The sequence below is a fragment of the Glycine soja genome, chromosome 17 (assembly GCF_004193775.1).
Source record: "Glycine soja cultivar W05 chromosome 17, ASM419377v2, whole genome shotgun sequence".
Classification (NCBI taxonomy): Eukaryota; Viridiplantae; Streptophyta; class Magnoliopsida; order Fabales; family Fabaceae; genus Glycine; species Glycine soja.
The window spans coordinates 6,196,545-6,209,678 of NC_041018.1; the positions used below are offsets into that span (position 1 = coordinate 6,196,545).

At 30.7% G+C, this 13,134-nt stretch overlaps 1 protein-coding gene and 1 non-coding gene across 3 annotated transcripts; one reads left to right on the plus strand and one right to left on the minus strand.

Moving 5' to 3' along the window:
* The first annotated feature begins 5,124 nt into the window (after positions 1 to 5,124).
* LOC114392827 (transcription factor TCP17-like) lies at positions 5,125 to 7,271 on the plus strand. Of its 2 annotated transcripts, XM_028354057.1 has the most exons (3): positions 5,125 to 5,311; positions 5,383 to 5,518; positions 5,734 to 7,271. In XM_028354057.1, the coding sequence occupies exon 3, from the start codon at positions 5,816 to 5,818 to the stop codon at positions 6,983 to 6,985; it is 1,170 nt and encodes a 389-aa protein (XP_028209858.1). In that variant the 5' UTR covers positions 5,125 to 5,311; positions 5,383 to 5,518; positions 5,734 to 5,815; the 3' UTR covers positions 6,986 to 7,271. The 2 variants fall into 2 exon arrangements, with proteins under 2 accessions (XP_028209858.1, XP_028209856.1); XM_028354055.1 differs by lacking the exon at positions 5,383 to 5,518.
* A 4,841-nt stretch (positions 7,272 to 12,112) lies between these two features.
* On the minus strand, positions 12,113 to 12,184 carry TRNAT-CGU. Its single transcript has one exon. It is a non-coding gene; the product is annotated as a tRNA-Thr (tRNA).
* Between the last annotated feature and the right edge of the window lie 950 nt (positions 12,185 to 13,134).

Genomic DNA, 13,134 nt, shown 5'->3' on the forward strand with positions numbered 1-13,134 from the left:
GTCATTTCATGTTGCTAAATATCAGAGATCTCACAGTCCTTGACAGTGATAGTATATGTATTCATTCATTAGAGAGTTACTCACTACTACTCAATGGACAGTGTTGATGGTGATACAACGGTGTTTTCAGCTGTGACGTGAAAGAAATATATATATATATATATATATATATATATATATATATATATATATAGTTAAGGGAAAAATTGTCTTTCTACTTAATTTCCCTGTAACATTTAATTAAAGTAAGCATTACTTTATACAAGTTGAGATACATATTTTGATCAATGTGCACCCATGTTCCCCCAGTCATACATAGATATAGGTTTGGAAAAGGAGGTTTTCAGATGTACAGAAGTAGTAGTAATCTTGAAAGTTTGCATGAAAGTGTAGACAATATACACCTATTGGAGGTAATTAAAGTAAAAGGAAAAACATATTTGGCGCAAACTCTTTCTTCAGTTGAGCTGATTATTTAAATATAAATATTTATGGATAAAAAAATATATAAACTCTTGAAGAGTTTCTCCTTAGTCAATGAGGGACTTTGTTCCCATATAGAAGCTTCAAAAACACCTACTAATTAAATTCACCAAAAATAAAACCCCTGCTAAATGCTAAATCCTTTAAATAAGGAGGCTTTTGAAAAATACGTTAAGAATAATATCCGTTTAATTAAGAACTTAAAAAATTAATTTTTCAAACTCAAAAGTATATTTTTCTCTCTTACATCGAAACTCTAGCTAGCCAGTATAAATTTCGAAGAAGCAATTTTCATCTAATTACTATAGGCTCTCATGTGTATTTATAAAAATGTGATTCACCAACGTCTGTGATTGATATATCTAAGTAATAAAGAGCTTGATTCTGTTTAATTAGATAAAGTCTTAGAGTTTAATTCTTGCGTGAATAGTTAAAATATGTGCTGGAAGTTCTACTCCTTTGAATAGGCTCATTAGCTAGTTTCAATTCAGATTAATTTGTTGAACTCTTGTGAATAACAAGGGATGACATGATCTATATTTTTTTTTCCATAAAAATTAAATATAATATCAGAGAATACATTTATATATTTTGTTTAATCAATTAAGTTAGACCTAACTAATACTTTATTAGCTATATAAAAGTTGAGGAGTTATTATTCTAGGTAATGTCTGTTTTTTTAAAAATAATTATTAAATGTTAATCACTTGGTTGTTTATTACTTTTGTACAAAACAATGGATATCTTCTTTTTTTGAGAAAAAACAACAACAATGAATATCTAAGTAACTAAATAAAATTTAAAGAAATAGCTTTTTAATGTTTATTAAGTAACAAGATATAGTTTTCGCAATTCCATTTCAATGCAGATTAATTAATTCTTTGTTTTCCATTTGTCAAATTATATAAATATATATAAATGCATATAGTTATTGCAGAGATATATATAGTTGGGTGTATAGTCTGAACCGAATTGACTCTACCTATTGTAAGAGTGAGTGGTGATCGAGAGAGGGCAGAATTATACGAGATTTAGGGCAATTAGGGGTAAGTAATTATGTCATCATTATACATTATATTTAGAAACTCCTCTCGTTAATTTCATTACTTTTTCTCTGCAATAGCTTGCAGACAGAAAGATAACGCTGGGCACATAAAACTAAAAAAACCTTGAGAAAGAGAGAAACAGATCGACAACAGTACGTCAAATTCATCATTTTCTGTTTCTGCAAACAAAAACTGAATACTTCCAATGGACCATCTTATCTCAAATGATAAAGTTCTCTCTGAATTGAAAATTTAGGGTTTCTTAAATATGATCACAAATAATACCATGCTATATGTATTTCTTGTTTTTTCAAGTCTGATAAATTTGTATATAAAACTAATGTCTCCAGTTGGGTGCATAAATAAATTTTCAACTTATTATTTAATTAGAATGTTCATATATATATATATATATGTGTGTGTGTGTGTGGGGGGGGGGGGGGGGGGGGGTTCACAAGGTTTTAACACCACTTAGGGTTTTGAGTTTAAAGTTAGTTCTGCTTTTGACCAGTACTAAACAACGGCAGTTGCAGTGTCCTGATGATGAATGCCTCAATAATTTAGGTGAAGATTCCAATTTTGTAGATATTTTGAAGGAAAAAGCTGAAGGCTCTTGTTCCTTGTCTCTAGCTCAGGCACACAAAATTTAGAAAAAAAAGATTCATGATGTTTTTTCTTTTTTCAACATTGGCCGGATATAACAATGAAAAGCTAGCTAACAGGCTAGGATTTTTCTGGTGTCATTTTACTAGACATATATATGTTTTCTAGAAACATACGCGAGTGTGTTTTTTAAAGGTAAATGTTGTTTTTTTTGTTTATTTTAGGTGTTTTAAAGGGTAAATATTCTCTGTAAGGCTAAATAAGCAACATTAGTTGCATGTTAGATTTTCTCTTTTCCTTGTTTGCCTGGAAAAGTACTCTTATAGCATATAACGGCATACACAAGACAACAACCTAAATAGGAAACGGTTTAGATATCGATACTACAGTAGTAGGCCAGATTATTCGACTAACTGGACCATATACTAATTCTAACCTGCAAAAGAAAACGCAGGAAATTAAACTTGGATAATAGTAATTATTAATTAGAAGCAACTAATAATTAATCTTCTAGTGCATGTACATATATATGAGACATTGATTACTTATATGCATATCTTTTTGGAGAAGCATATGCATCTTAATTTTGTGAAACAACTAGCATATATACATATATATAATTAGATAACTAATTAATCAAACTAATTGTTAACAGTGTGAACTCATACATACTCCAAATTGTGCTGTGTGCAAATCTCACTGCCATCTGCCTGTGGTCCCTCTCTTTTCTTCCAGCTATAAGTTGAGTGGATGCTTTTAAGAGCCTAAGTTTATGTTGGTCCCTCATCTATTGCGCAGCTATGGATCTATCATCTAATACAACAGATCAGACTCCAACAGCATACATCATAACTTTTGAAATATTTTTTTTTTTACTTGCAGTTGATATAATGTTATTAATAGCTAGCGACAAAAATATATATATTACACTATTTATTTTGTCACTTATTTTTCAGAGTTCATATTGAAAAACAGACTAGAATATATTTTCATCATTTTCTTCATATAACATTTTAAAAACAGAAAAATATAAGAAATACATTTTGTAATTTTGAACAAAAATATATATATGTCTATTGAAAAAAAAAAAAAAGGAGAATTGAAGTTATATTTGTACAAGTTTTTATACAATTAAGAAAAAAAAAGAGATAAAAAGAGAACAGAGAAAAATGTAAATAGATAAATGCTATAACAGAGATAGAAAAAAGACGAATAACATTATATAAATTGCAATATAAAAATAATATAACTCCTAACAAAATGAAAATAAAATATTACAATATTAATTATAACTTAGATGAGTTTCTTCCACAATATCCTACTTTAGGCTGTTAACTTATTTCAGCAATTGGTTGCTAATATATAAAGGAATCTCTCTATATAATGGAATCAAATATGTGTCTCTTCAATGTAAAGAAGAGGCATATGAACAAAATAAAAAACTACTAAAGGAACCGTTCAAAAAGCTAACTACTAAAAGAGGGAGAGAGAGTTATTCGTTAATTGGTCATGAACAAGGCTAAAATAAGGAACAAGTAATTACAATCATTCAATAACTTGTTCCCCTTTGACGGTCTCTTTCCCTGTCCTGATTAAAAAATAAAAATAAAAGGGGAAATTTAGGGAAAGGGGAAATTTTTAAAAGCTTTAAAATAAATAATAACTTTAAAGCATGGGTAGTTAATATTTGAAATAAACTGAAAATTTTAATATAAAAAATAAAAATTTAAATGTAAATAAAGTTAAATTTTAAAAATTTCAAATCTTAACATAAGAAGGAATTTTGGCGCAAACAAATATCATCATAAAATGAACACTTAATCATTTCAGAATTTCAAAACAAATATAAATATAAATATAAATATTAAATAAAAGTGAAGTCACGTATCATAAAAATAAAAGAATATTAATTAAGATTTCCTTACTATTAAAAAGTGAGAACTTAAATTTATAATATAAGAGACGATTAAAAATATACATCAATTCTCTAACAATTTATGCGGAATTTTGTTTATTTTCTTAACTATAATGAGGAATTTATCAACGGGAGTTAATCCAGTAAAAAATGATAAACCTCTAACAAAATTGTAAACTGCAGTTAAAATACTGACTATATAAAAAGCACCATATATTAGGTGTCTGATACCTTAAGTAAATTTCTCTCTCAGAAAGGATAAAAATGCATTTTGAGAGTTTTTTTTTGTTAAAAATATATCTATCGTTGCTAAATAAATAATGCTTCAATTTAATTTCTTTTCTTTTTAATTAAAAGAAAACTCAATGTCATAAATGAATTAAAGGTATTCTTTTTCCTAACTTTTATTCTGCCACTAATTTGTCCAGTCGGGCTAGCTTGCACAGGCAGTCGTCCTAAATAATAAGTCCGGCAATAAAGCTTTCTATAATTAATAATTAGTATAAAACAAACTCTTAATTAGTTTAGTCTTTTAAAATTTGGTGTATTATGATATTAGTTATTTTAAAAATGTTCTATTTTAAATTAATTCTTATGTGGCCACTAATTCTTTGATGATTTTAGTCATCGAATTAATTTTAAAAATATATAAATATATCATATACATCTTCGAAAGGAATTATAATAAATGACACAGAAAATATAATTTTTGCAATATTTGTATTTTTTAAGTGTAGGAGTAATTTAGTGATAAATTTTTTACTAAAAATTAATGTAATGGGACTCCAACTTTGAATAACTAAATTAAAAATTTAGTTATGATTATATTTGTAACACTTAACAATAGTCATTATCAAAGCAGTGATTATTCATTGTTCAACAAGTGGTGTAAACAAATTGAGGAAGTCAAGATAAGCAATTTGGTCAACGTGTCATTTGACAAGGATGCCACATGGTCAAGGTGAACTAATATTTATTTATTTATTATTATTATTTTTTTACATTTACACCCAACATTATGATATGCTGTAAAATTCTAACCTTTTTCTCTTTACAAAAATTCTCAATTCGATGCAACATTATTATTCCTTTGCAGGAAAAAAGGTTGAAGTCGAAACTTAAGGTCATCTGCTCACTTAATTAACATTGAAGACTTTGTACGAAGTTTCTATAATTTCTGCTGTCTCCTCTCCATTTTTCTTCTGTATATGCTGAAAAGTTTTCACCATTTGGCACGCAGCATCGTCACTTTCCTCGCTCTCACGTAAGTTCATCTTGTAATATCTCACTTTTGATTATCACCATCCCTTGTTCTCATGCTTCTAATCTTTTCAGTGAAAATCCTAATCAAATGCAGAATTTTCCCATCAAACTCTTGCTTCTCGCTTCGATTCAGTTTCTTAACTATCAATTGAGTGACTATTTGCCCTAATTTTGGAGCAGCATAGCTTCAGTTAGTCATGTTGAATTGGTAAAGCTGATTTCAGTGTAGAACTCTCCACTATTTTGTTTCTTTCTGACCCTTACTTTTGACTCTCTAATTTGTAAATCTTTTCCACAAATACTCAACAATTTTAGATTATATAATTTGTTGTCATAAATATTAAAACAAAAACTGCATATATAATAACAACACAAAAATGTTTATGGTATATTTATAACCTTTTTTTTTCCATTGTTTATCAGATCGGGTCGGTGAGGAGATCGAAAAGGTTAGTTTTATTGGATGAAATCAAGAAGAAAATCTATGAGATAATAATTAAGTAGCATGATGATAGAAAGTTCAAGTAAAGTTCATGGAGCCAATAACCAACAAGAGGGTGATGATAACAACATTAAAATTGAGAAGCTCTCAAAGGCACCCTCCACTTCCTCCTCATCAAGATCATGGTCAGCATTCAGAAATCCAAGAATTGTGAGAGTGTCACGTTCCTTGGGAGGAAAAGATAGGCACAGCAAGGTTTGCACCATTAGGGGACTGAGGGACAGAAGGATTAGACTTTCTGTTCCCACAGCAATTGAGTTATATGATCTTCAAGAAAAGCTTGGACTCAACCAACCTAGCAAGGTGGTAGATTGGTTGCTTGAAACCACCAAATCTGATATTGATAAGCTTCCACCACTTCAATTTCCTCACTGTTTTGCTCATCATCACCAACAAACCCTACTGCCAGGTACCTCTCAGTTTTCTCTTGGAGGCTTCTATGATGCTGCTGCTAATGGGGGAAATGAAAACCACCTCATGGCAACAAAGTCAACTAGGTATTGGGATATAGATTCACATTCACTAAATAATGGTAAGGATCTAGTTGAAAGTGTGTCAAACTCCCTAAAAGGAAAGAGCTGGATCAAAACAAATGAACAAGAAAATCATCAAGATGGAGGAATTGGTGGTAGTAGTAGCACTCATAACAATAGAGAGGAATATTCTTCAGCTCATTATAAGCTCTTCCCTATTGGGACAACTACTAATAACTCTTATTTACCTGGTTTGTTAAACAATGGCATGACACATAACTCATCCAACCACCATTCTGAGCCTTCAAGTCTATCTTTATCCCACTTTGGAAGCCATGGATTGTTTCCTTCATCACATAATGCCCATCCAAGCAGTTGCAGTGGTGTGCCATTTTCATCTTGTAATTTTTCTGCAGCATCATCTGGTCCCCAATTGCTTTTCTGTCCACCTACTTCTGCTACACCAGCATCTGCTTTTTACTCAGTGGAAAGTGATCCAAGACAATCCAACAACAATGTTCAGATCTTTAGCTCAAGTTCCCAAGTCATGATGCCTCATCCTCTCATCCAATCTCTTCATTCAACCAATTCAACTCTTAATCGACGCATTCCAACATCATTTAGTTCCAAACTTCTTGATTCAGATAACAACAATGATCGTAGCCAACCAAATAAGGGTAGTAGTACTACTCGTTCTTGAAGCTCCTCATCGTGGTTCCTTCCTGATGCAAACGATGTGAATAACTCTTAATCCTGGACATTCTTTTCATCAATTATTCAAGAGGCTAAAGCACATGATTTAAATTTTCTCACTCAGCCGTGAATGTGAGTTTTGTAGGTATGGCAATGCTATACATATACAATATTTATATTTGAACTTTTAAGTAATCGCTGTGGTTGCAGCTATTAATTATTAGCTAGATGTCTTGTTGATTAATCGTCCGAGGTATAATATAAAATAATCTGGAATAGTGTTCATGTGCTCATTGTTAGAGATATATATTATATAAAATTACTCGCGTGTTTTTATCTAATAGTTTAAACGCTTATGGTATGGTATTAGCTTTTAGACCAGTCTCTCTATATAACTGAGTGTTACAAGTTTTTATATCCACTTCATCATAGGTAGACTTGTATTATCTACACTACAAATCCAAATACTTATTGTGTCTCGGGGAGTATTAAAGGTGTAAATCATAAAATTATTCACGTGTTTTTGTTTAATACTTGAATTCTTGTTGGTTCATGACAGTATGACACTTATCTGCATGCAAAACCAATTTAATTAGCTCGTGCCTGTATAGTTTAATTTTGGACAATAATACTTTTTCTTAAATCTCCCACGACCAATAAAAATAAAACATTTTATCTAATCCAAAACTCTCGCCCTTAAAGTGTGTTTACACTCTGTAGAATATAAATTTCAACATGATATTGTATTGGGTCAACGTGAAGCCACCAAATGAGAAAGGACTACTGTTAGGTCAGTGTACTTAGAGGAAGGTTGTGAATGTCAACTCTTAAAGGGGTAACAATGCTAGGAATCTCATATTTTGGGTTGGGGAGGGGTACCCTTGTACTCCATCTTTCATTAACATATTTTGCATTATCGATCGAAATGCTATGAATCCCGTATCGAGTACAAAAAGTAGCTAAAACTGGTATTTTTTAGACTCGCATCTAATGAGCTTATCTCATATGCTACTCTTTATGTGTAAGCCGTAACTGTACGCAGGCATGACACTATCTTTCACAGCCTCCAATAAGCTAGAATTCAATTGGAATCACTGTATACTGAACGTAGTGTAGTTTGAAAAGGGTACAATTAAATAAATAAATGTAAGTCCAAGACAGATATATGTATATATGATTAATGTAGCTTGATCAGCAAATAAACAATATTGTTGTTGCTTCAACTTAATTAGTACGTACTACACACTTAACAGTCCTCTCATTTCATGTAGTATATATATGACAGCTTTAAAGGCTAATTAATCAAAGCAGCTCTTATAACCAGAAATTTCCAAATGATTCCAAGCGTCTTTGAGCTTTTGAACTTTTTCTACTCCTAATATGTATTGCTTTTTTGCACGATTTGACCAAGGAAATGTTCAAAAGACACGGGATACCAATCCCAAGAACGCTTCTCTCACTAGTACACATGCATGCACTCACATCTAATTAAGCTTTGTTAGAATTGTTATTTTCAGAATATGTCACATTAAAATTAAGCCCGCTGAAACCAAGGACATATGTATGATGATATACGATTAATTGATATATGAATGCAGAGGCTAATAGTAAGTAGCTAGTTATAATATGTTAATATATGTATGTGCATCAAATTTAGGTGTTTAATTAATTTCGTCAGTTGCATTATGCACAATGCAAATTGGTTTCTTTAGACAAACTGTGACTTCAGACACTATACATTAAAAGGTAAAATCAAGTCAGACTTTTGTATTCTGAAAGTAATATACCTTGAAAACATTCGGCAGATGGAGAATGACAAGAATAATTCCCCACATATATATGCATGTATGTGATGGTTTTCTTTGCAACTTTAACGGATGCTGCTTGGTTATTTTGTTGGTTTGTCATAAATCTGTTCTTGGTCCTGATGCATGGTTTTTTTTTCTTTACTATCTAAATGCCACTACTACATGGAACAGATGAAAAGGCGAAATAGATTGTGTGCCTTGTTTGGAGTTATTGTATTAAAAGCAAGTGCGCGCATGGCTAGAGGAAGATTGCAACTTGTAAGCCAAGTACCTTTTTTTTTCATTATTATTAGGAGGCCAAGGCTAAAGGCTTTCTCAAACTCCACTAAAAACCACTAAATATATACATTAATAATTTCTAAAATCTCAAATTCTAACAAGGTTTTCAATTAAATCACGTTCTAATCTTGTCGTTCGTCGTGATTGTGGACATGGATTTTTTATGTGGACAATTATAATTAAGCAGTCTTATCGTCGCAACTATAAGCTGAGATCACTAAATCGCACATATACCTTCAAACAAAGCTCACTATATAGTAGTGGGTTCCAAACCTCACTATATATATGGTATGCTCAACTATGGGAAACAAATTAAATGCTGAAAAATATATGTTGAAATTAGATGCAAACTTAATTGGTAGTATCTGACCCTTAGCATTAAAATTAAAAAAAAAAAGTTTTAATGAAGACAACTTTAAAAAATAATTTTTTATAGATAGATGGGGCCTATATATTTACTTTTATTTTTATTTTGTGTTTTTAATTGTTTCTTATTTTCAAAGATTTATACAGAGAACTAAATGAAACAACTTTTGAACTTAAAATAATATTACACAGATTTTACTTTTAAATTTAATGCACTTATTTTTTAACTTTAAAATACTTAAACAATAAGACTAGTAAGCCCTTGTCAAATGATAATTTAATCTCATATGCATGCAACTAACCATGCAGGCCAGACATGATAGAGACAAATACAATGTACAAAGGCTTATGGAGGTGCAACTAAACTCAGCCATCAATGAAATGTTAATTAATTACCAAGGAAATTAAACATCTATATGTAATGAACTCAAAAAAATTGAAGATAAAGATGTTACAGCCCTAATTAAGCTCTCTCTCTCTTAATTTGTGTACATATATAGTGGGGAAATAGGAAATCCTATCTAGCTTCATTCATCTTAATTTGTACCCTCTTAAACAGCATATTGATGCAGGGCATGGAACTGATAGAAGCATTCCTCCTAACACAAAGTGAAAAGGTGAGAACATGTTTTCGAATCGGCGGTTTCTTCTGACCATGAAAAGGAAGCAACATAAAATCACAAGCAGAGGTACTGATTTTGAAAGCAGTCTCTCCTCCCTGTTGACGATAATAATATATCACAAGATCCAAGATAAAATTAAAGGAGACTCAGTCATTGCTGCATCGAAGAAAAAGACAAAAAGTTTTATATGCCAGTGGTCCCGATTCTAAGGTTTTAAATTAACTAAGACAGAAAATGGGAAAACAATTAATTAATACGACGCAGTTACATTTATAGATATATGATTTTATTTTCTCACAGAAATTAGCAGTGCCAGTGGAGTTTGGTGTGTCACATTACCCTCCACTTAATTTATATATACTAGTATTATATTGGCTTTGCTCAGCTTGCAATTAATTACTACTCCACGTACCCTCATAAAGATTCAATAAAAGTAAGAAAAAGTAATCGGAATTAAACGCAACTTTTGAGGTAACTACATAGTAGTAGGTATGGTAAAGGTTCTGTGACTAATTTGTAGGAAGGTGTTATTCAATTAAAAAAAATAATAGTAATATTTCTAATTTCATGTTGTATGTGAGGTGTATATATATGGATGGCTTTGACCGAGTTTGGGTCTCACTTTGACAAAGTATGTCTCTTATTGACTGAGTTTTGAGTTGTACCGATGGCGATTCTTCCTTCCGGCATTCGAGATAAGTTGACCGGTTGAGTATACGTGAAGGTACTCCAAAATTTAAGTTAATGGTAATTTTGGCAGAATGGTGATGAGTAAAAAATGTGTATTAATTGTTGATGTTGGTTGAAATTTATAAGGTGTCCACAAGGCCCAGCCCAAGACATTTTAGAGGCAATGCATTTTTGTTTTTAGATTATAGTATGTGTTTGATTATGAGTTTTGTTTCCCTTGACTCATGTCAGGTTCAACGCTACTGTAAGTAGCTTTCACGTTTTTTTTTTTTCAATTGAATGTAAAAAACAGTATTTCATAGGCACATCAACATATTGAACCAAACATGCTAATAGTGTTGACTCCAATCAACATGTACTTAATAATTTGTGCTTACCCTAGTGGTTGTGGTTGGATGGATTATGCTTCAAGCCTAATCTGGAACAATTATCCCCTAGCTTGGGCATATATAGTTATATACTCTTGAGTTTAGTATGTATAGTTTCTACTTTTTGTATCTAGGTCTTAGCTTAATTCAAGGTGATCGAATGAACATCTCGCATCACTATGTATAAGTTGTAATGCACTAGTTAACATGACATATGACATCAGTTATTGAGTCGTGCATCTATCATGACAATTTAAATTTTTTGGCTAATGTATCATTTTAACTTCTAGTTCTGATCATGAGATGAAAAATTAAGTCGGTTTTACCTTATAATAAAATTGTTTATAAATAACTTCTTGTTCACCTTTTTCCTTTTCTCTCCCTCTGGAACCTTCCCTTCTTCTTTCCTTCAGCAATACCATATTTTATTAATTGTTTTTATTTTTAAATACACTTAAATAAATTGACAAAATAGTACGCGTGATGGAAATATATAAAAACAAAAATCTTGTTGTAATCATAAATAAAGTTCAATTTTTTTTTTGTGTGATTATAAATAAATGGCTTTTTTGATATATATCATTCTGTAGTTCAATGAGTATATTTTCTCTTTCAATTCGACCTTTACCTCTTAATCTCTCAATAAGACTTACAAACCCTTTGAGAGATACTATCACGTAATAGTATTTGTTCTTAATTTTATATAACATCAACTGAATTCAAAGAATGATAATACAACACATTGACCATAATCCATATAGAGTTATAATACTAAACTGTAGAAGGAAAAGCATGAGTATATAAATCTGTGTGGCTTTGTAGCTATATAGTGTTGCATGAACTTTGTAGGCGTGCAGATGAGTACACATTTGCCTAAAGACAAAATATATGGGCCCTGTAGTCCAATGTTACCTACTGCTCTTCTTTCTTTTGTTCCCGCTCGAAAAAGAGAGAGAAAAATGTGAAATATCTTTTAAATCTGTAAAAAAAACCATTATGAAGCCCCCGGCGAGGATCGAACTCGCGACCTTTCGCTTACGAAGCGAACGCACTACCACTATGCTACGGAGGCCATTTAATATATATTGTTAAATTGTTAATAAAGAACTATTAAATTTTACCTCTCTCAGTTTTCATCTTCGCAAGTAATTGATTCGATACAAAAATTATATAGGCAAAGTAAAATTAAATGCTCATTAGTACGAGTTTATTATACAAATTTTGGATAAAAATGTATTTAAAACAAAATTAGGCCTAATAACTTCTTATTTTAATATTTATCTAATAAAAATACACAAATACATCGGTTTATTTGTGTGTTTCGTAGTACATAGGTATTTTTTTATTTTCTATAATTATTTTTCCATTAACGTTTAAAAAAAACTCCAAAAAATTCTTATAGCATTAGTTCTTTCAAGTTCCTTCTAGACTCTATCCAGCGCAACTTCAAATAAAGTTAAAGCAGATCCACACTCATGTATGTCCTTAGATTGATGACTACCGATTATTGAAGGTGACAAGTGCCATCAAGAGCAGTATTGTCATTTAATTTTTTAATGCTTTTAACAATAATGTATTATGTACAAAATTTTATTTATAAAAAAAGATAAATTCATTCGAGAGATACTGACAATCATGACATTTTCCGATTATATATCCACTTTTATTGAGGTGTGCATAGATAGACCTGAGTCAAGCCAATTTATTTTTATAAATATAATTATTATTATCATGATTTTAATTTGTAATTACAATTGCAATCCCAATTGTAATTTTGTCACAATTCTTGGCATTGTGAGAAATTATGAAAAAATATGATTAAAATGTTCATAATTACAATTAAGAGGTGATTGCAGTAAGTTACAACAACCTTTGCATTGTAGCTACAATTACAATTGCAAACCACAATTTAAATCCATGATTATTATACTTATAAAAATAAAACATGAGATGAAATAAAATGTGTAGTTGAATAAATGATAAAATTACTTAGTGAGTTGAAAAGGAACAAAATTAGTTGAT